Below are 23,965 nucleotides of genomic sequence, written 5' to 3' on the forward strand. Positions count from 1 at the left end.
GTTCTATGTGCTGGAAATCCGGTGCTAGGAGTTGAGTGAGTATGGCTTTGTCAAGGGGAGGTCATGTCTGACAAATGTGTTGGAGTCCTTTGAGGAGGTAACAAGGAAATTAGGTAAAGGAGAGCCAGTGGACATGATTTATTTAGATTTTTAGAAGGCCTTTGACAAGGTTCTGCATAGGAGACTGTTAAATAAGTTAAGTGCCCGTAGTGTTAAGGGTAACACCCTGGCATCAATAGAGAATTGCTTGACTGGCAGAAGGCAGAGAGTGAGGATAAAGGGGTCTTTCTCAGGATGGCAGTTGGCGACTCGTGGTGTGCATCAGAGGTCAGTGCTGGGACCATGACTTTTCACAATATACATTAATGATTTGGAGGAAGGAACTGAAGGCACTGTTGGTACATTTGCAGATGATACAAAGATACGTAGAGGGAGAGGTAGTATTGAGGAAGCATGGGGGCTGCAAAAGGACTTGGATAGGTTAGGAGAGTAGGGAAAGAAGTGGTAGATGGAATACAATGTGGAAAAGTGTGAGGTTATGCACTTTGGAAGGAGGAATGGAGGCATAGACTATTTTCTAAATGGAAAATGCTTAGGAAATTTGAAACATAAAGGGACTTGGGAGTCTATGTTCAAGATTCTCTTAAGATTAATGTGCACGGTGAAGCCTTCCATTGTTTGCTGGAGCAGACGAGTGAAGGAGCAGAGAGAGAGATAAGATTTTACCTGTTAGAACCCTGTTTAAATAAGTTTAAAGCACTTTGTTCTTTGTAGAACTGTTTAAAGCATTTATTGTATTTACTGCTTTAAGAATTCTGAGGGAATGGTTAGAAAGAGTTGTGGCCCAGCAAGCTTTAAATCAGCGCCAGGTTTAAAAGGAGGCCTGGTCTCGACAGCGGGCAGCGTCGGAGCGGGCAGTGGAGTGAGAGGGAAGTAGAGTGAGCTATTAGGGCTTAGGATCAAAAGGGCTGGAGAGAAAAAGGGCCAGGTGAGTTCGAGTGGAAATTTTCCATATTACTACAGTGAATAATGGAGGGGCATGTGATGTGTGGTTTCTGTATGATGTGGGAACTGGTGGACCCCAGGGTCCTCCCCGGTGACCATGTCTGCAGTAAGTGCAGGTTGCTGGAGGAGCTCCAGCTCAAGGTAGATGAGCTGGCCTCTGAGCTACAGACACTGAGGCTCATCAGGGGGAGAAAGGGTGCCATTGTCAATGGGTTGCAAGAGACATCCACCCCCCCCTAGACTGGCTAACTCTAAGGGTCAGGAACAAGAGGGGGCTGCTGAGAGGAGGAAGGGGGGTGGGGAGAGGAGGCCTCAGCCTCTCAAGCTGCATAACAGGTTTGAGGTTCTTGCTTCCAGTCTGGACGAGGGAGGTGAGGTCGGTGAGCAAACTGCACACGGTACAGTGATGCAGCAGGGCATAGGCAAAGAGAAGGTGAAAAGGAACGTAGTTGTAATTGGGGATAGTGGGGTGAAGGGTATTGACACTGTCCTTTGTCACAATGACAAAGTGCACAAAAGGGTGTGTTTGCCTGGTAAGGACAGTAGGACTAGGGGGCACAGCCTCAAGATAAAGGGGGGGCGGTTTAGAACGGAGTTGAGGAAGAACTTCTTCACTCAAAGGGTGGTGAATCTCTGGAATTCTCTGCCTGTTGAAGTGGTGGAGGCTGTCTCGCTAAATAATTTTAAGAAGAGGGTTGATGGGTTTTTGATAAGAGAGGGGATTAAGGGTTATGGGGAGAGGGTGGGAATGTGGAACTGAGCCACGACAGATCAGCCATGATCTTATTGAATGGCGGGGCAGGCTCGAAGGGCCAGATGGCCTACTCCTGCTCCTATTTCTTATGTTCTTAGGTTCACTCGGCAGTAAGGAAGGCAAGTGCAATGTTAGCATTCATGTTGAGAGGGCTAGAATACAAGAGCAGGGATGTACTTCTGAGGCTGTCTCAGGTTCTGGTCAGACTCCATTTGGTGTATTGTGAGCAATTTTGTGCCCCATATCTAAGGAGGATATGTTGGCCTTGGAAAAGGTCCAGAGGAGGTTCGCAAGAATGATCCCTGGAATGAAGAGGCTGTCGTCTGAGGAACGGTTGAGGACTCTGGGTCTGTACTCTTTGGAGTTTGGAAGGATGAGGGGAGATCTTATTGAAACTTACAGGATACTGTGAGGCCTGGATAGAGTGGATGTGGAGGGGATGTTTCCACGAGGTAGGAAAAACTAGAATCAGAAGGCACAGCCTCAGGCTAAAGGGACGATCCTTTAAAACAGAGATGAGGAGGAATTTCTTCAGCCAGAGCTTGGTGAATCTGTGGAACTCTTTGCCACAGAAGACTGAGTGTCTTTAAGACAGAGATAGATAGGTTCTTGATTAATAAAGGGATCAGGGTTTATGGGGAGAAGGAAGGAGAATGGGCATGAGAAAAAAATTCAGCCATGATTGAATGGCAGAGCAGACCCGATGGGCAGAGTGGCCTAATTCTGCTCCTATGTCTTCTGGTCTTATGAGATGGGCGACTTGTCCCCAGTGTCTGAATTGCATCACTGTGCTGTTAACTATATGGAATCATAGAACTCTGTAGTGCTGAAGGAGGCCATTTAGCCCATCGAGCCTGCACTGATCACAATCCCACCCAGGCCCCATCCCCATAACCCCATGCATTTACCCTGGTTTTTCCCCTAACTCTAAGGGGCAATTTAGTATGGCCAGGCCACTTAACTCACATATCTTTGGACTGGATTAAATGTTATGAACTCATTAAATGTGAAGTGTACAATTTGCTAGATGAATGAGGAAAGGCAATACAAAATAAATACAATTCTAATGGGATGCAGAGCAACCTCAGGGTTTTGTGCACAAATTGTTTTGAGCTGGCAGGAAAGTTTGCAAAAGCCATTCATAAGTCATAGAGTCTGTATAAATCGAGGCAGACTACAAAAGCAAGGATGTTGCGGCGAATCTTCATAAAACATTTATTTGGCTTCAGCCCGTAGTATTTTTGTCAATTTTGGGCACCTTGACAGAATGTGTAGGTTTTGGAGAGAGTGCAGAAGCGATTCACGGGAATGGTTCTGGGAACGGGAAACATCAATTATATGAATAAAGAAGCCGGGCTCTTCATTTTGGAGACAAGTTTGAGAGAAAGTTTGAAAGAGATATTTAAAATTCTACTGCATAAAATAGGTAGTTAAAATAACTGAAAGCAGCATGAATAAAACTATTTTTATGCAGTGAGTGGTTTGGATCTAGAATACGCTGCTTGAAAGTGGTGGAGGCAGATTCAATCATGCCTTTCAAAAGGGATAATTATGTGATAAGGAAAGATTTGTAGGCAGTCAGTGAAAAGACTGTGGACTGGAACTAAAAATCAAAGTTTAAGTTCATTAATTTTTTTCTATATTTTCCTTTGTTTGTCTCTTAATCCAATTTTTCTCTGGAGACATCACTTCCTGATTCAACATTGCATTCACATCCTTTAATTTATCCTCGTCGTCACCTTTCCAGTTTATTTTCCAAATCTTAAATCTTGTTTAACTGAGGAGAAACCGTATGAGTTGCATTCACCAACTTGGTGAGGCTATGTTGCGCACAGTAACAGAAGCAATATGTTATAGAGCAGTCTGTGCTAGCTTGTGACTTGGGCTACTATTCCCATCTCTATTAGGATCATTTTAAATCCCCATATCATTAACATTGTAACTCTTTATAGTTCTTTCATTAATAAGATTTTAAACCGAGACAAATGTTGATGATGAGGAATGGAAATTACTTCTATGAATTCATTTTGCAGCATTCCCAGAGTGGGTGGTCAAACCAACTAACAGCCAGCTAGATGAAGGGAAGCCAGGATTTTTGCACTGTCGTACCCGGGCTACCCCCATTCCCACAGTTACGTGGTTCCGGAACAGTGTGGACATCTCTGGTGTAAGTACATCACTATTTTCTTAGGGATCTGAGTGATTTATATTTGTTCTCATTGGTGAAGAAAGAGTAATTGGAAATATTTATCTTCCCATCTTTTGAAGATTTTTTTTCTGCCTTTCTCAGGTATAGATCCCAGTTGTTGATAGACTTTTCAAGCAGGAACAATATCTCAACTGAGTGGTTTATTAACACAGTGAACAGTGTTCACATGTCCTCTTTTTGAGGAAGAACTACTGAATTTGGAGTTTGGAGCTTTCAGTGATTATTCAAGAATGCTGAAACCAATTGTAGCACCATTATCATAGCCCTGGCTGACATTAGCTTTTTTTTTATTCATTCGTGAGACATGGGCATTGCTAGGAGGCCAGCGTTTATTGCCCATCCCTAGTTGGCCTTGAGGAGGTGGTGGTGAGCTGCCTTCTTGAATCACTGCAGTCCATGTCCATGTCACCCACAATGGCATTATGGAGAGAATTCCAAGATTTGGACCCAGTGACTGCGAATGGCTCCTAATTGTCTTGATTTGTTTGCAGGACAACCGATTTGAGGAGTTCGACAATGGAACTCTGCGTATTAATAATGTGGAGGTGTATGATGGAACTCTGTATAAATGTCAGAGCAGCACTCCAGCAGGAACCATTGAGGAAACTGTCCGTGTCCATGTCTTGGGTAAGTGTGGGTATTCATTCACTGCGGGTAGCTAACTTGAATGACTTTAATTTTTATTACCAACAATTTCAATTGATTAAATTCAACGAGACTTTTAAACTGACCTGCTTTGTGGCAGCTGTGCTGTAAAATAGGGGACGTGTTCTCCTTTCCTCTAATTCCTTTAGACTTTGACACTGCAGCCAGGGGCCTCAATGTGCTGCCTGGTACTTGTTTGGCCTGAGTCAAGAAGGTCTAGTGATTCAATGTTGTGGTAGAACAAAAACAGAAAATGCTAGGAAATCTCAGCAGGTCCGACAGCATCTGTTGAGCGAGAACAGAACAAACATTTCAAGTCTGGATGACCCTTTGTTAGAGTTCATTTGAGTATTGTGGTAGGCTTCTTCCAACAAACCACAAGAGATCTGGAACAGGTTACAATAGTTTATTCATAATTCAAGTATGAAGGGAACTATCCAAGGGAAACTCTGGAGGAGAACCCATGATGTAGCTCTAACACAGCAATCACAGGGACAACAATCTAATACAACACTCAGCCCCATATCACAGATACAGACTGCTGATGAAATTATTCAATACACAGGTCGTTGTTTTAAAATTGCCGACATAGGTTTATTATTAAACCTTCACCCAAAAATGTGTCAGTTACCGAGCTAGCTTCAACCATCTGTTCCTCAAACAAGTAAACTTGTTGGCAAATTTTACTGGTGTCAGGATCTCATGGTATAAGCATTTTACGAGCGTACCATTGTACTCTAGTGCAGGGATATTAAATCTATCTCTCATTTTACTAAATCTATTAATTCACTCTTACGGTTAGGCAGGAAAAAAATTTGGTGCAGGTAAGTAGGTACGGAATAGCAGTCCGATGCTGATTGTCACTCTGAGGAAGTTATGGCCCAAAGTTTAGGTGAAAGAGCAAATGCAGCAGCGTATTTCTTGCTTACCTTAAATCTGTGTCCCCTAGTCATTGATCCCTTCACCAAGGGGAAAAGTTTCTTCCTGTCTACTATCTATGTCTCTCATAATTTTATACATTTCAATCATGTACCTCCTCAGTCTCCTCTGCTCCAAGGAAAAAGTTAGCCATCTAATTTAGAAGACCTGGTATTCAGCACAGTGACTTGTTTCACCTTATTTCCGTGATACAGCAGTACCTCCTTCCTAGTTGGGCCAAGATACACAGCCCAGGAAATTCTGTTCATGTTTCAGGATTTCTGCCCTCTCTGGTTATGATCCCAGCTGATACTACCAGATAAGACATCTCCCAGGATGGAATCACTATTTGGATACATGGATTAACAATCACAGAACTGTTGATGAACTATCAATAAAATAATAAAACTTCTATTAAAAAAGAATATGTTAACTATAATACAACACTCTGGCATTTCAACCATACTTATAGAGATAGATTTGTAAGGATAATACAGGTTATAAAATTTATCTGTGGAATTTTATACAGTACCATGCTTTCTGTTAGATGCCTTCACCAAGGATCCACCCCAGGATTTCAGCCTCCTTTTGGTATTCCCTGCCTCAGATTGCTTCCACACACCCTCTCAGGTATCCAGCCATGTGAACAAAACACCACTGCTGTATTAAAGTGTCACCAAGCTTTTGGTTACTTTGGATATTTGGCTTTTCAGATAGCCAACTTGAATTCTGGTTTTTCCAGTTGTCTGTTTAATTCAAAGCCCTTTCTCTGCTTTTTAACTGAATTCTCCTGAACAGGATCTTGTTAAGATTTCCATTTTTTTCTTCCTTAGTCTGAACTGTCTTCCTGATATATTATTTTAATCCATATGCCTAGTTTCTGAGACTTGCTTTCTGTCGCCCTGTATTGTTCTATATGGCAGCTTCTATGGAACGTCTTCGAGTGGCCTGTATCAGACAGAACCACAACTACTTCTGCTTTTCAGTGTGGGCCTCTGGTTGCTAAACAGCAGCTTAGTTTTTAAACTTTCTATGTTTTTATGTTGTAAAATCCTTATTACAATGTCAATAAAGCTTAAAGTGAAACTAAACCCACAGACTTGCAGACACCTTTGTTCAACATGAAACTGCACTGAAGTTTTAACTCTTTTTAAGCACATAAATTAAACTTAAACTTAAAACTATACTTTATTTCTAACAAACACAACACAGATATTCCCACAGTACCAATTGAGAACCTTAAGTGGCAAATTAATGACCACTCCAGAGCTTCAACTCGCCGCCACTGATATTAACCCAGCTGCAGCCTGTATGACAGGTAATATTGTGGGTCCACCTTGTCACTTTCTGTTTGTGGGAGGAGGAGGAAGGTTGGTGCTGACCACCCAAATGAAACCCCTCTCCAATTAGTTACCTATGGCCTGGATTGCTCTGGTATCCTGACACTTTGGTGGCTTGTTTTTTAACAGCAGCCATGACCTCCCCAGTGACTTTGCTGAGTGTAAGAGCTGCTGGTTTATAATTGGCCCTCAACTTTCTGTAGGTGGGACTTGTGTTTCTGGGGTCTTGATTCCAGGGGAAGGTTTGTGGTAGCCTTGCCACTGCCTGGGGGGGAAGGGGGATATGCCTCTCAAAAAAAGGCAGTGTGTGTCTCTCATCAGCTGTCCTAATGGTAGGCAAGACCCAAATGCCTTCCCTTATAATATTTGGGTAATCCAAGCCCCCAAATATAGAACGTAGAACATTACAGGACAGTACAGGCCCTTCGCCCTCAATATTGCGAAGAACCAATCTAAAGCCCATCTAACCTACACTATTCCAATATCATCCATATGTTTATCCAATGACCATTTAAATGCCCTTAATGTTGGCGATTCCACTACTGTTGCAGGCAGGGCATTCCACGCCTTTAATACTCCAGGTGCAGCACCTGGAGTATTGCGTACAGTTCTGGTCACCGCATTATCGGAAGGATGTGCAAGCATTGGAAAGGGTGCAGAGGCAATTTACCAGGATGTTGCCTGGCATGGTGGGAAGGCTGTACAGAATTTTGTACAGCTGCAATATGACTTCATGCCTCCGAAACGCAATCCCTCTACCAATAAAAGTTAACACACCATACGCCTTCTTAACCCTATCAGTCTGGGTGCCAACTTTCAGGGATCTATGCACATGGACACCAAGATCTCTCTGCTCATCCGTACTACACATATTACCACTCAATAATTTTTTTCAGATTTATAATCACAATGCAGAAGGTGGCCATTCAGCCCATCAAGTCTGCACTGACTACAATCCACCCAGGTCCTATCCCCATAACCCCATGCATTTATTCTGAGACTAAGGGACAATTTAGCATGGCTAATCCACCTAATCTGCACATTTTTGGACTGTGGGAGGAAACCGGAGCACCTTGAGGAAACCCACACAGACACAAGGAGAATGTGCATCCCTTCTTGATGAGCTCAATGCATTCTATGCCTCTTTTGAGAAAGAAATCAGCAAGAGCGTGCCCTCTACCCCGAAAGCCTCGGATGACCCTGTATCTGAGGTCAGTATTGCAAACGTCAGAGCAGCTTTCTCAAATGTCAATGCATGGAAAGCGACTGGTCTGGATGGGGTACCCAGACGAACACTCAGATCCTGCGCAGATCAGCTGGCAGGGGTATTCACAGACATCTTCAACCTCTCTTTACAACAATCTGAGGTCCCTATCTGCTTCAAGATGATGACCGTCATCCCGGTACCAAAGAAAAGCGAAGCAGCATGTCTTAATGACTATCGTCAGGTGGCTCTGACATCCATCATTATGAAGTGCTTCAAAAAGTTAGATATGGCACAAATCAATTCCAGCCTCCCAGATTGCCTAGATCCACTACAGTTTGTCTACTGTCGCAACAAGTCTATACCAGACGCCATCTCCCTGGCCCTGCACTCGATCCTGGAACACTTAGATAACAAAAACACCTATGTCAGACTCCTATTTATTGACTACAGCTCAGCCTTCAATACCATTATTCCTATGAAACTCCTCTCCAAACTCTGTGGCCAGGGCCTCAGCTCCTCCCTCTGCGACTGGATCCTGAACTTCCTAACTCACAGATCATAATCAGTAAGGATAGGCAAGAACACCTCTACAATCATCCTCAACACTGGTGCCCTACAAAGCTATGTCCTCTGTCCCCTACTATGCTCCTTGTACACCAACAACTGCGTGGCCAAATTCCCCTCCAACTCGATTTTCAGGTTTGCTGATGATGCCTCCATAGTGGGTCGGATCTCAAACAATGATGAGACGGAGTACAGGAATAAGATAGAGAATCTGATGAACTGGTGTGGTGACAATAATTTCTCCTCAATGTCAACAAAATGAAATAGAAATGGTCGAGAGCTTCAAATTGTCCAGATCATCAACAATCTGTCTTGGTCACCCCATGCTGGCACTATAGTTAAGAAAGCCCACCAATGCTTCTACTTTCACAGAAGACTAAAGAAATTTGACATGTCAACTACGACTCTCACCAACTTTTACAGATGCACCATAGAAAGCATTCTTTCTGGTTATATCACAGCTTGGTATGGCTCCTGCTGTGCCCAAGACCGCAAGGAACTACAGAAGGTTGTGAATGTAGCCCAACCCATCATGCAAACCAGCCTCCCATCTACTCACTCTGTCTAAACTTCCCACTGCCTTGGCAAAGCAGCCAGCATAATAAAGGACCCCACACATGGTTCTCTCTTCTGCCACCTTCCATTGGGAAAAAGATACAAAAGTCTGAGGTCACGTACCAATCGACTCAAGAACAGCTTCTTCCCTGTTGCTGTCAGTCTTTTGAATAGACTAACCTTGCATTAAGTTGATTTTTTTTTACACCCTAGCTAAGACTGTAATGCTACATTCTGCACTCTCTCGTTTCCTTCTCTATGTATGTTTTGTCTGTATTGCAAGAAACAGTACTCTTCGCTGGATGTTAAGACATGTGACGATAATAAGTCAAATATAATCCTAGCCGACTTCATATGACAGACCTGCCATCCCAGGAGTCAGCCTGGTAAACCTTTGCTTGTACTTCCTCTATAGCAAGGACATCCTTCCTCAGATAAGGACACCAAATCTTCACACAATGCCCCAAGTGTTGTCCCACCAAAACCCTGCACAATTGCAGTCGAGGCAGGCAAGTTGTCTCGCCCCTTTCTTTTTGTTCAGAGAACAGAGTCAGTCTCCATCATTATACTGTTCCCAGCTGCCACAACATACCTTTTTGTTCTTCCCACTTGAATGGCTTTTTTTGTATTAATGTAGGGGATGTGTGTGTCGCTTGCAGGGCCAGCATTTATTGCCCATCCCTAACTGCGCTCTATTTCAAAGGGTGTTTAAGAGTCAACCACATTGCTGTGGATCTGAAGTCACATGCTGGCCAGACTGGGTCAGCAGGGCAGCTTTCCTTCCCTAAAGGAATTTAGTGTACCAGATGGGTTTTTACAGCAATCAACAACAGTTTCATGGTCATCGGTCGATTTTTAGTTCCAGATTTTTTATTGAATTCAAATTACCATCTGCTGTAGTGAGGTTTGAACACAGGTTCCTGGAGTTTACCCGTGTCTCTAGATTACTAATCCAGTGACTAATCCATGCTATGCCACTACCTCCTGTACCATTGTCATTTTGCTCATTCACTTAGCAGTCCACACTCCCATCCAAACAAGCTGAGAGAACCTGTGGGCCAATTGTAGAGGCTGACACTCCTGCCTCCTGGATCTCCTTAGCTAACTAATTCGTAGTCATTCTCTCTGGTTCCTGACCACTGACCAAATCGGAAGACCCTATTCTAAGTGGCAAGACTGCCTCCTGGTACAAAGCATCCAGGTAACATTCTCTCTCCTTGTTGTATCGCAGTGTCTGCAGCTCCGCCTCCAGTTCAGTGACTCTGAGCTGAACCTCCTCAAGCTGCAAACACTGCAGATGTGTCTATGCATGACCACACTGGCATTCTGGAGCTCCCAAATGCTGCAGCCTTAACATTTCACCCGGCCTGTCATCTTTAACTTGCTTAAATTTACTACTTAATTTTATGATTCACTTATTTATGTTGCTTTTATTAACTTTACCATCAATTTCCTACTCACCGAACACTGTAGTAGAGTAAGAACCAATTCTTTACAGGGTGAGAAACATAGAAAAAGCAAAAGGAAATGAACACCTCCTTTCCCCTCCGCCCACACACACCAAACTCCTCAGTATGCACTCTGTTCCTCAGTTGCAGTGGGACTAGATTAACCAGATTCAGCTGATTCACTCTTCAGCTCTGCTCTGTGTTTACCTGTCTAAGGCTGGAATAAAGAAATAAACTTTGTCTATTTGCACAGTACCTTCCAGTTACTGCTAATCACAGACTAGATTAGATTTTACAAGAATAGGATGGACACTTCTAACTCGCTCAATCACCAAAATGTCAGGGCATGTACTTAGCTCCCCAGCTGCGCTCATTTAAGGTGGACACTCAGAGTCATAGAGTTTACAGCATGGAAACAGGCCCTTCGGCCCAACTTGGCCATGCCACCCTTTTTTAAAATCCCTAAGCTAATCCCAATTGCCAGCATTTGGCCCATATCCCTGTAAACCCATTGTACCCATGTAACTATCTAAATGCTTTTTAAAAGACAAAATTGTACCCGCCTCTACTACTACCTCTGGCAGCTTCTTCCAGACACTCACCACCCTCTGTGTGAAAAGATTGCCCCTCTGGGCACTTCTGTATCTCTCCCCTCTCACCTTAAACCAATGCCCTCTAGTTTTCATCGAATCATAGAACCCTACAGTGCAGAAAGAGGCCATTCGGCCTATCGTGTCTGCACTGACTACAATCCCACCAGGCCTTATCTCCAAATCCCTACGTATATTACCGCTACTCCTTCTAACTTATGCACCTCAGGTTGCTAAGGGGCAATTTTAGCATGGCCAATCAACCTAACCCGCACATCTTTGGACTGTGGAAAGAAACCGAAGTACCCGGAGGAAACCCACGCAGACACGAGGAGAATGTGCAAACTCCACACAGACAGTGACCCAAGCTGGGAATCGAACCCAGGTCCCTGTAGCTGTGAAGCAGCAGTGCTAACTACTGAGCTACCATGCTGCCCACAAGTTTTAGACTCCCCTACCTTTGGGAAGAGGTATTGACTATCTAGCTGATCTGTGCCCCTCATTATTTTATAGACCTCTATAAGATCACCCCTCAGCCTCATACATTCTGGAGAAAAATGTCCCATTCTGTCCAGCCTTTCCTTATAACTCAAATCCTATTAGCATCCTAGTAAATCTTTTCTGCACTCTTTCTAGTTTAATAATATCCTTTCTATATAACGGTGACTAGAATTGCACACAGTATTCCAAGTATGGCCTTACCAATATCTTGTATGACTTCAACAAGACATTTCAACTCCTGTATTCAATGTTCTGACTGATGAAACCAAGCATGCCAAATGCCTCCTTCACCATTCTGTCCACCTGTGACTCCACTTTCAAGGAGCTATGAACATGTACCTCTAGATCTCTTTGTTTTGTAACTCTCTCCAATGCCCTACCATTAACTTAGTAAGTCCTGCCCTGGTTCAGTCTACCAAAATGCACCACCTCACGTTCATCTAAAGTAAACTCCACCTGCCATTCATCAGCCCACTGGCCCAATTGATCAAGATCCCGTTGCAATTGGAGATAACTTTTTTCACTATCCACTATGCCATCAATCTTAGTGTCATCGGCAAACTTACTAACCATGCCTCCTATATTCTCATCCAAATCATTAATATAAATGATAAATAACAGTGGACACAGCACTGATCCCTGAGGCACACCGCTGGTCACAGGCCTCCAGTTTGAAAAACAACACTGTACAACTACCTTGGCCCACCAAATCATCCAGGGGGAAGTGGGATACTAACTTGTGCAAGTTAATTATGATTCCTTTTTTTTGTACTACCTCGGGGAAATTTACAAAGTATTTCCATCTCCTGTCATAGGGAGTGACAAGGTATTGGAGGTATTGTTAGGCTTAAAAGTGGACAGATCTCCAGATCCGGATGAATTGTGTCCCAGGTTGTTGTGGGAGGCAAGGAAGGAAATTGCAGGGGCTCTGACCCAAATTTTTAATTCCTCGCTGGCCACAGGGGAGGTACCATAGAGCAGGAGTACAGCTAATGTGGTTCCACTATTTAAGAAAGGTTGTAGAGACAAGCCAGAGAACTACAGACCAGTGAGTCTCATCTCTGTGGTTGGGAAACTACTGGAGAAGATCCTGAAGGAGAGAATCTATCTACATTTGGAGAGGCAAAGTTTATTCAGGGATAGCTAGTGTGGTTTTGTCAAAGGGAGATCGCATCTGACAGATTTAATTTAATTTTTTCAGCATGTAATCAAGTGCGTGGATGAGGGTAGATTGATATTGTTTACGTGGATTTCAGCAAAGCCTTTGACAAAGTCCCACATAGGAGACTTATTAAGAAGGCTAGTAGACATGGAATACAGGGTGATCTGATAAGGTGGATTCATAATTAGCTTAGTAGTAGGAGACAGAGGGTGGTGATAGATGGCTGCTTTAGTGACTTGAGGCACAAGGATCTGTGCTGGGCTCACTATTGTTCGTCATTTGTATAAATGACATAGATGACTGCGGGGAGAAGAATCGGTAAGTTTGTCGATGACACAAAGGTTGGCCGGGTGTTTAACAATGAGATTGAGTGTCTTGGTTACAGGAAGATATAGATGAGATGGTCAAATGGGCCAATAAATGGCAGATGGAATTCAACCCTGAAAAGTGTGAGATGATGCTCTGTGGAAGGAGTAATTTGACAAGGAAGCACTCAATGAATGGTAGGACACTAGGAAGTTCTGTGGAACAAAGGGACCTTGATGTGTTTGTCCACAGATCTCTGAAGGCAGAAAGGCAAGTTAATAGGGTGGTGGAAAAAGCGTATATGTGTATTCCTTTGTTTAAGAAGGGTAGCAAGAATAATCCAGGTAATTACAGGCCAGTGAGCCAATGTCAGTGGTAGGGAAATTATTGAAGAGGATTCTTTGAGACAGGATTTATTCCCACTTGAAAATAAGTGGATGTATTAGCGAGAGGCAACATGGTTTTGTGAAGGGGAGGTCACGTCTCATGAACTTGATCAAGTTTTTCGAGGAAGTGACGAAGATGATTGATGAGGATAGGGCAGTGGATGCTGTCTACATGGGCTTCAGTAAGGCCTTTGACAAGGTCCCTCATGGCAGACCAGTGTAGAAGGTGAAGTCGCATGGAATTAGAGGTGAGCTGGCATGTTGGATACAGGTCTAGCCATAGGAAACAGAGGGTAGCAGTGAAAGGGTGCGTTTCTGAATGGAGGGCTGTGACAAGTGGCGTTCCTCAGGGATCAGTGCTGGTTGCCACACTGCCAGAAGGACATGGAAGCTTTGGAGAGGGTACAGAAAAGATTTACCAGGATGTTGCCTGGTATGGAGGGCATTAGCTATGAGGAGAGGTTGGAGAAACTTGCTTTGTTCTCACTGGAACAATGGAGGTTGAGGGGCGACATGATAGAAGTCTACAAGATTGTGAGGGACATGGACAGAATGGATAGTCAGAAGCTTTCTCTGAGGATGGAAGACTCAGTTACTAGGGGGAGTAGGTTTAAGGTGCGAGGGGCAGAGAAGACTAAGGGGCGACCTGACTGAAGTGCTCAAGATTGAGGGGCATGGACAGAATAAATAGAGAGCAGTTGTTCCCCTTGATTGAAGAGTCTGTTACGAGGGGGCACAAGTTAAAAGTGAGAGGTTTGGGGAGATTTGAGGAAAATCTTTTTTACCCAGAGGATGGTGACGGCCTGGAATGCGCTGCCTGGGAGGGTGGTGGAGGTGGGCTGCCTCACATCCTTTAAAAAGTACCTGGATGAGTACTTGGCACACCATAGCATTCAAAACCATGGGCTAAGAGCTGGCAAGTGGGATTTGGCTGGCAGATCATGGCATTTCATGCGTCGGTGCAGACTCAATGGGCCAAAGGGCCTCTTTTGCATTGTAATAGTCTCTGATTCTTTCATTTCAAGTGCTGCACATGAAGCCACTTCTATCTTGCAATTCTTCATTATTGTATTTTACAGAGAAGCTCAAGTTCACACCACCTCCACGGTCACAGCAGTGTATAGAGTTAAATAAAAATATGACAATCCAGTGCTCTGCCACTGGCCGTGAGAAACCTGTCATCAAATGGAGCAAAAGCGGTGAGAATTTATACTACCTGAATGCTGAACTCTTTTGTTTTGTTACTAGTTTTACAGGATGCAGATCAACCAATTCCAATAAAACCTTCACACTGTTTTCAGTCAGATCAAATCGTGAAATTGTATTATCGAAACAGAAAATATGAACAGGGAGTAGGCTATTCAGTCCTCTGAGCCTGCTCCACCATTCAGTATGGTCATTGCTAATCTTCTATCTCAATGCTGCACTCCAGCATCCTCCCCATACCCCTTGACACCTTTAGAGTCTAGTAATCTATTTCCTCCTTAAATATATTCAGTGACTTGGCCTCCATAGCCTTCATGTTTGGGATTCCCACAGGTTCACCATGCACTTGTGTGAATAAATTTCTCATCACTTCAATTCTAAATGCCTGCCCTGTATCCTGAGACTGTGACTCCATGTTCTAGATCCTATCCCTTTGTTATGAACTATTTTCATAAATGTCTGCCATTGCTGATCAATTGTCTTTCCTGCTAAACTCCCTTCTCAGTCCACTGCAGCCAACTCTGCCCTCATTTGTGTATAATTACCATTGTGTAAGTATAGCACAATTCTTTGTGAGCCAAGTTTCTCACACTCAAACTGAACGCTAGATTCTACCATGTTATGGTTATGCTAGGATTTTAATGGAAGTGGCTGCAGAGATAATGAACCCATTGGTTGACATTTCTCAAAACTCGCTAAATTTCAGGAGGGTGCCGGAAGATTGGCAAACAGCCAATATGACTCCCCTGTTGAAAAATCGAGAAAGGCGTAAGGCAGGGAACTAGAGGTCAGTTAGTTTTTTAACATCCTGGTTAGCATGGTGACACAGCGGTTAGCACTGCTGCCTCACAGCACCAGGGACCCATGTCCAGTTCCCATCTTGGGTCACTGTCTGTGCAGAGTCTGCACGTTTTCCCCATGTCTGCATGGATTTCTTCCAGGCGGTCTGATTTTCTCCCACAGACGGAATGACTTGCTGATTAGGTACATTGGCCCGGTTAAATTATTCCTCAGTGTGCCTGATGAAGCACTGGGACGTGGAGACTCGGGGATTTTCACAGTAACTTCATTGCAGTGTTAATATAAGCCTACTTCCGACACAAATGAATAATCCCTGCAACGCCAGTCCTGTCAACCCCCCACCCCCAAACAATGCACCCCCCCCCCCAACGGCCCGATCACTGCCCTCCCTGCAGTCTTGCCGCCACCACACACACACACCCCCCGCCCCCCCGCAGTCTTGACTCCCCTCCAACAGGTGACCCTGCCCCCCCCCACTGTCCATTCCTCTGGAGGGCCTTGATTTCTCCCCCTCCCCCTTCACTCCAGTGAGGTTGGGCTGCTAGATCCTTGCAAGTGGGGAGCAATAATAATCCCCACTGGAGTGAAATACTCCTGGCAGGAGAGGAAAAGAGGCTAGTGGGCCTGGTGATTTCAGTCCAGGGCCCGCTAATGCTATTTAATTCATATTAAAATGAAGAGCTACATGTATTATGCAGCTCCGCGCTGGAAATCCAGCGCTGGGAGATGCTCTCAGGGCTGGACATCCAGCCCATATTGCACTAATCTGGCACAGCTTAAATCTTCCAGCCCGCTGTGCTAAAAATATCAGTGCAGCGGGATGGGAGAATCACCATCTTTACGCCAGTGCCAAAACAAAAAATTGCTGGGATCTAGAATGGGTTCACAATATATCTTGGGATTTTTGATCTGTTATCCTAACAATTCAATTTGGAAGATGTTTACTGTGACACTCCATAACGCCCACCTTGCTGCCTTTTGAGGTCCAACTTTGTCATTTATTTCCTAACTCCCTAACATCTGCCTGTAGAACCTCTTTCTACTTACGTTATTGCACCATCACCCTCACCAGTATTCAAAACTAAATACCAGTTTGAAAGAGAGATGCATCTGGGCCTCCTGCACTAATCAGCTAGTTATCCTAGTCAGTCTGGCAGTCAGTTCGTACTTGTCTGCCTGCACACTCTGAAACACTAGGGTGACTACTTCATGCAATGTGCACTGTAAGCAGCCAAGTGTTCCTGTAGGTCAGAAACCCAAAGCTCAAATTCCTTCAGCTGACAACATTTCCGGCAAACGTAGTTCACACACAAATCAAGATGTGCATTCGGTGGGACTGAGTTGGCTTGCTTTTCCTAGATTTGTTTGACTACTGCGAACTAAGTTTTTGAGTCAATCCAACTGCCCTCATTTAGACAAAAGAAAAAGACAATACTCAGCATCCAATCAACTACTGATCTGTAATGCCACTTTGACTTTTTTTGTTGATTTGGATTTATGTGGTAAGTTGTCTGCTTTGTGATAAGCCTCCTTTTTCTGTCGTGTGTTTTGATGGTGTAGTTTTACTTCACTGCCTCTTTCCTATACATTTTGTTTGACTTCATATGTCTTGAACTGGTGTATCTGCATGTACAGATGGGAGTCGCATATCCCCGCACATTAGGCAAGAAGCTGGATTGTTGCACTTTACCAAAGTGACCAAAAGTGATGCTGGATATTATGCCTGTGTTGCATCAAATAGTCAAGGGGAAATCAGAGCACCTGTGCGCCTTATTGTTGCAGGTAAGACCGTCTCTTATCAGTGTTTCCGCCATGTGGATCAGCTTACGTGGTTTCAGCTGTTGATGCATTGTGGTGAGGCTTAAACCCATCACTGATTCCTCTTGTGCATATATGTAATCTCAATCACCAAATCAATAACGAAGAGCTGAACAATCTCAGGTGATTAGTTAAATTAAAAGCATTGACGCATGAAAAATGTGTTGCTAAAATTGAATGAAATGTATTAACAATACACAATTTTATTTTTCAGAAATAAAAGGAAGTAACTTTCTTACTCTGAACATCAAGAGGGCTACATGGGAATTGTCATCTGTCTTTAGTTGTAGTTCAGATTGCAGTGAAGTACTCTTCTATTTGTTGGCTGTCCTAGATGATCTTGAGCTAATTCTTTGTTGTGCCTCTTAGGCAGTGAGGTGGTGTGTTCAGAATCTGCTAATATTGGGACAGAGTCTTACTCTAACCTAATTTCTACTTACTTACATTTGGCAATAGGAGCAAAGAGTAAACAGAATTATTCAATTTGTAGTGAAATGCAAGTGAATAACTTTTTTTTATTTTAAAAAACACATTTAAAACCAACTTCCCTATCTGTGTCTTTCCCTTAGTTTTGCCAAAGTTTAAAATGGTGCCTGAGAACACAACTGTATACCAGGGGTATATTGCAGTGCTGAACTGTCAAGCCACTGGGGAACCCCAGCCTAACATTCATTGGAAAGTGAAGGAGAAGATCCTGGATTCCAGCAAGGTCACACAAAGGTATGAGGTGTTCTTTTTTTTTACCAGCTGGTAGTTCATTTGTCATCTACAGTTCTGTGACAATCACTTTAAGTTGTTGGTCAATGAGGAAGTGGCTCAAGACTCTACTTAAACTTTAGTTGTGTAGGATCTGAATCCATTCTTCAATCCCAGCAGAATCCTTGAAATAAGAAAATAATTATGCTGAATTATGTGTGCAGGTCCTACCCTTTGTGGCATTCCTACATGTTTCCACCACTACAAGATGATATTCATTTTACTCATTTTTTTCCCTTCTAAAGATGGGATACAGTTCCATACATACTTCACCCAAAGTGGCCATCTTTTCATGTGAGAACCTAATGACCATTAACCCGTTGAGGAGATATTGTTGTTGAACCTACTGCTGTCCGTATGGTATATGCACCTATTCTGGCAGAATAGCACACAGATATATTGTTCATTAATCCTAGCTTCCACATTGCTTTAACTGAAAGTAGTTAGATCAGTCCAGACCAGGAACTAAATCTGAACTCTTCAAAGCCTGTAGGAATTTTACATTCATGGTTGTGTATTTAACAAAATAAATTTTGGGGCTCATAAAAGTTTTCATGTGGTTCATTATTAAAAGTAATGTTGATGATGGAACTGCTGGAATAATTTTCCTCTGTACTTGATATGGATAGGGCCCAATCCATCACGCAAACCAGTCTCCCATCCATTGATTCTGTCTAAACCTCCCACTGCCTCAGAAAAGCAGCCAGCATAGTCAAGGACCCCATGTACCCGGACATTTCTCTACCATGTTCTTCTTTTGAAAAAAAGATACAAAAGTCTGAAGACACGTACTAACTGACTCAAAGACAGCCTCAACCCTACTGCCATCTGACTTTTAATTGAACCTATCTGGTATTAAGTAGATCTTTCTCTAGACCCTAGCTATGACCGTAACACTACATTTTGCATCCTCTCCTTTCCTTTTCTATGAACGGAATGCTTTTTCTGTATAGCATGCAAGAAATAATAATTTTCACTGTGTACATGTGACAATAATAAATGAAATCAAATCAACATCCTTGTAACTTGAGGGTATTATTCCTCTTTTAGTATTACAAGGATGGATGTTATTGGGCCACATAGATTTGCAAGTAAATAAGTCAAGTTTAGAAATTTGCATTGAGAGATAGTGTGACTTGTTCTTTCTTCAGCTGTTAAATTTCAGTCCTTGAAGTTATAAAGCTAATGTGCAGTATGGATTGGGAAGGTCTGAATCCATCTCCTTGCTTGCTCCAATTTTTAAATTTCAAATTTAATCCAATTCATGGATCCCACAAGAGAGTAAAACAAGACCAAGCTGACAAGATAAGGCATCACACCCCAAAGGTTTTGGAAGTAAAGGAGTGTTGTCAAATTTTATTTGACCCAAAAGTGGGAAAATAAAAAGACTTTTATATTTTGGGATAGCAAAGTTCAAAGTAGTGCTGAGAACAATTGAATCTATGATGAAAGGATACTTGAGGAGAAATGTTGGGCTGAGTTGCATAGGTTGCATGGGGAAGATTTCCTGGGAAACAGTTCTGTGCTAGGAGAAAGTGTACAATTTGAACCAGCCATCCAATTAAGCCAGAAAAGTGTTAGGCTGCAGAAAGCAGCCTTGTTCCTGAAATTTTTCAGGATTTCCACAGCAGAGTGGAAGTAAGTTTGAGGTTTTGTGATATGCCCTTATTAAAGTGACAACAGTTTTATTGTGGGTATTTTGCTGTATTTTAATAGTTAAACATCTATAAGGGAATGTTGCCTGGAAAGTGTTTACTTGTGAGTTTGACAAGGTAGGGAGTCTTTTGGGGAATGTTTTGTAAGACTAATTTTAACTTTGTAACTGTAACCTGTGTGCTTTTATCTCTTGTTAATTTTTTACTTTTAGTTTCAAAATTCCAAAAGTGTTACTATCCATCTTTGCTGCTGAGATAAGAACATTTTCTTCAGAATATAAAAAAAAGCTATGGTTTGGAAACCAAGGTTCCATCTGGGATTTGGTTTGCATAGGCATTAACAATCGTTGTGGTCATAATCGTATAATGTAATCAACAACAAGAAAATAAGAACAAAGAACAGTACAGCGTAGGAACTGGCCCTTCGGCCCACCAAGCTGTACGATCACGTTGTCCTGTTCAGACCAATCGCCTGTATCCTTCTATTCTCCACCTGTTCATGTGTTTCTCCAGATAAATCTTAAATGGCACTAACATGTCTGCCTCAACCACCTCACTTGGCAGTGAATTACAGGCCCCCACCAGCCTCTGTGTAAAAATAAACTTCCCCTGCACATCTCTACTGAATTTTTTCCACCTTACCTTGAACTTGTGCCCCCTTGTAATTGGCATTTCTGCCCTGGAAAAAAACTTCCAACTGTTCACCTTTTCTGATCCTCATAATTTTATTAACTTCTATCAGGTCACTTCTCAGCCTCCCTCTTTCCAGGGAGAACAATCCCAGTTTATTCAATCTCTCCTCATAGCTAATACCCTCCATACCAGACAACATCCTGGTAAATCTTTTCTCCAGGGCTTCCACATCTTTCTGGTAGTGTGGTGACTGGACTTGGATACAGTATTTCAAATGTGGCCTAACCAACATTTTAAATAATGTAATTTGCCAGCTTTTATACTCGATGCTCCGGCCAATGAAGGCAAACATGCCATATGCTTTCTTCACCTTGTCACTTCTAAGGATCTTTGGACCTGTACTCCCAGATCGCTCCTGATGGTTCTGCCATTTATTTTGTAGTCCCCACCTGAATCAGACCTCCCAAAATGCATCACCTCACGTTTGTCCAGATTAAATTCCATCTGCCATTTCTCCACCCAACTTTCCAGCCTATCTATATCCTGCAGTATTCTCTGACAATCTTCATCACTATCTGCAATTTCAGCAATCTTAATATCATCTGCCAACTTGCTAATCAGCTATGTTTTCTTCCAAGTCATTTATATATATTACAAACAATAGAGGTCCCAGCACTGATCCCTGTGGAACATCAGTAGTTACGACCTCCATTTAGAATAACACTCTTTCACCACAACCTGCTGGCAGCTTGTTCCAGACACTCACGATCCTTGGAGTGAAAAACATGCCCCTCTGGAACCTTTTGTATCTCTCCCCTCTCCTTAAACCTGTGCCCCCTAGTTTTAGACTCCCCTATGGGAAAAGATGTTGACTACCTAGCTGATCTATGCCTCTCATTATTCTATAGGCCTCTATGAGATCACCCCTAAGCCTACTGTGCTCCAGGGAAAAAAGTCCCCGTCGACCCAGCCTTTCCTTCTAACTCAAATCTTAGTAGCATCTGAGTACATCTTTTCTGCACTCTTTCTAGTTTAATAATATCCTTTCTTTAATAGAGTGACCAGAACTATGAACAGTACTCCAAGTATAGGATTGGTATAGGATAGTGGGTCATTGTTTTTGTAACTGGTCGGCGCAACATCGTGGGCCGAAGGGCCTGTTCTGCGCTGTAATGTTCTATGTTCTATGTTCTAAGTGTGGCTTTACCAATGTCTTGTACCAACTTCAACAAGATGTCCCAACTCTTGTATTCAATGTTCTGACCCATGAAACCAAGTATTATGAATGCCTCCTTCACCACTCTGTCCACCTGTGACTTCACTTTTAGGGAGTTATGAACCTGTACCCCTAGATCTCTTTGTTCTATAATGCTCTACTGTTAACTGAGTAAGTCCTGCCCTGGTTCAATCTACCAAAGTGCATCACCTCTCATTTATCTAAATTAAACTCCATCTGCCATTCATCAGCCCACCTTCCCAATTGATCAAGATCCTGTTGCAATCCAAGATAACCTTCTTCAGTGTCCACTATGCTATCAATCTTGGTGTCATCTGCAAACTTACTAATCATGCCTTCTAAATTTTCATCCAAATCATTAATATCAATGACAAATAACAGTGGACCCAGCACAGATCCTTGACATCTGTTCAGAATCTGCTTACATATCTCTTCTTCAACTTCCAGAGGGCTGTTGGGAGGCCTGTAGTAACCCCCCATCGTAGCAATTGCTCCCTTCCTGTTTCTGAGCTCTACCCACAGTGTCTTGTTACATGATTCTTCCAAGGTGTCCTCTCTCTGTACAGTTGTAATGCATCTGTACTGCAACTCTCTCACCTCTTTTGCCTTCCCCTCTGTCTCGCCTAAAACGCCTATATCCTGGAATATTTAGCTGCCATCCTGCCCCTCCTTTTACCAAATCTCCATTCCACAATCACATCCAAATTCTGTGAATGAATCAGAGCTCCCAGTTTGTCTGTCTTACCTGTAATACTCCTTGCATTGAAACAGATGCATCCAGACCTCTGAGCCCACTGAGTTCGAATTCCTGCTGTTCCTCTTATCTAGACTGGTCTTTGTCCCATGCTCATCCCCAGTTTCTAGACTTGCTGACCTACTGTTCTGATTTCCCGCATGCTAGTTAAACCCACCTGAACCACACTAGCAAATCTCCCAGCCAGGATATTCGTGCCTCTCCAGTTCAGGTGTAATCCATCCTTCTACAGGCCTCACCTTCCCTGGAAGACACCCCAATGATCCACAAATCTGAAATCCCCCTGTTCAGTCATAAGTTCAACTGCACTATCTCCCTGTTCCTAGCCTCACTAGCATTTGGCATGAGGTCCTACTTTTTAACTTCCTATCCCTAAATTGCCGTTGCAGGACCTCACGACTCTTCCTACCTATTACATCCGTGCCATGTGAACAATGACATCTGTCTGATTTACATCACGTTTTAGGATGCTTTGTACCCACTTGGAGACATCCAGGACCCTGGCATCAGGGAGGCAAACTACCACCCTGGAGTCTCTTGCGGCCACAGAAACGCCTGCCTGTGTCCCTGACTATTGAATCCCCTATCACTATTGCTTTGTTATGTTTTGTATCACCCCCTCTGGGGTGCTTTTGCTCTGGCCACTGCTATTGCTGTCGCCTGATGGACCTTTCTTCTCATTAGTGTCCAGAACGGCATGCTTGTTAGATAGAGGCATAGCCATAGGGGCCCCCTGCACTGGCTGCCTCCCCCGTCTGGCAGGCACCCATCCATCTTCCTGCACCTTGGATGTAGTATTTTGACAGCTAAGCACAAAATCTGCCCAGAACCTGCTTCAAACTTCACACATCCTCTGAAGTATTGAACTGTGCTAACCAATCATATACCTAATTCGGCATAAACATCTGCTAGTGCCATTTAAAGGTATCTGGAATATTTCTTTCAATTATTAATCCTTCTACTGAGCAGTCTTGGCTAATTCTTCTCATGGTTTGTTTCTGAATTCTTTACCACAGGGTACAGAAAGTAGCAAATGGGTCCCTGGTAATCTATGATGTCAGTGCAGAGGATAGTGGGAAATACACCTGTATTGCTGGCAACAACTGCAACATCGAGCACCGAGATGCTTTCCTCTATGTTGTTAGTGAGTAACGATTGCTGATTTACACATCACACTGTTTAATATTTGCATATTGATTTGAAAATAGCAAAAAACTTGAATTTACTTTTTTATTGTATGATCTTGAAGGTAAGCCGCCCATTCCTGATGAAAATGAAAACCAGCCTACTCCATATAAGATGATCCAGACGATTGGACTGTCTGTGGGAGCTGCAGTAGCTTACATCATCATTGTATTAGGTCTAATGTTCTATTGCAAAAAAAGGCGAAAGGCAAAGAGGTTGCACAAGGGTCCAGAGGGAGAGGAACCGGAAATGGAGGTGCTGAATGGTAAGCTGCATGTGTAGCTCTTGATTTTGGCAGATATAATGTTGCAGATCAATATGGTGCAGGAG

The 23,965-nt window shown here is 43.1% G+C and overlaps 1 protein-coding gene across 1 annotated transcript in view; it reads left to right on the forward strand.

Moving 5' to 3' along the window:
* The window catches only part of ptk7b (protein tyrosine kinase 7b), a 377,620-nt gene that overhangs the window by 297,737 nt on the left and 55,918 nt on the right, over positions 1–23,965 (forward strand). Inside the window, exons 8-14 of the mRNA XM_080193066.1 lie at positions 3,793–3,926; positions 4,460–4,595; positions 14,670–14,789; positions 17,233–17,379; positions 17,985–18,135; positions 23,467–23,594; positions 23,700–23,900. Coding sequence (XP_080049192.1) covers positions 3,793–3,926; positions 4,460–4,595; positions 14,670–14,789; positions 17,233–17,379; positions 17,985–18,135; positions 23,467–23,594; positions 23,700–23,900 — 1,017 coding nt within the window. The remainder of the gene's footprint in view (positions 1–3,792; positions 3,927–4,459; positions 4,596–14,669; positions 14,790–17,232; positions 17,380–17,984; positions 18,136–23,466; positions 23,595–23,699; positions 23,901–23,965) is intronic.

The sequence above is a fragment of the Carcharhinus amblyrhynchos genome, chromosome 7, assembly GCF_965287045.1.
Source record: "Carcharhinus amblyrhynchos chromosome 7, sCarAmb.v2.hapA, whole genome shotgun sequence".
NCBI lineage: Eukaryota > Metazoa > Chordata > Chondrichthyes > Carcharhiniformes > Carcharhinidae > Carcharhinus > Carcharhinus amblyrhynchos.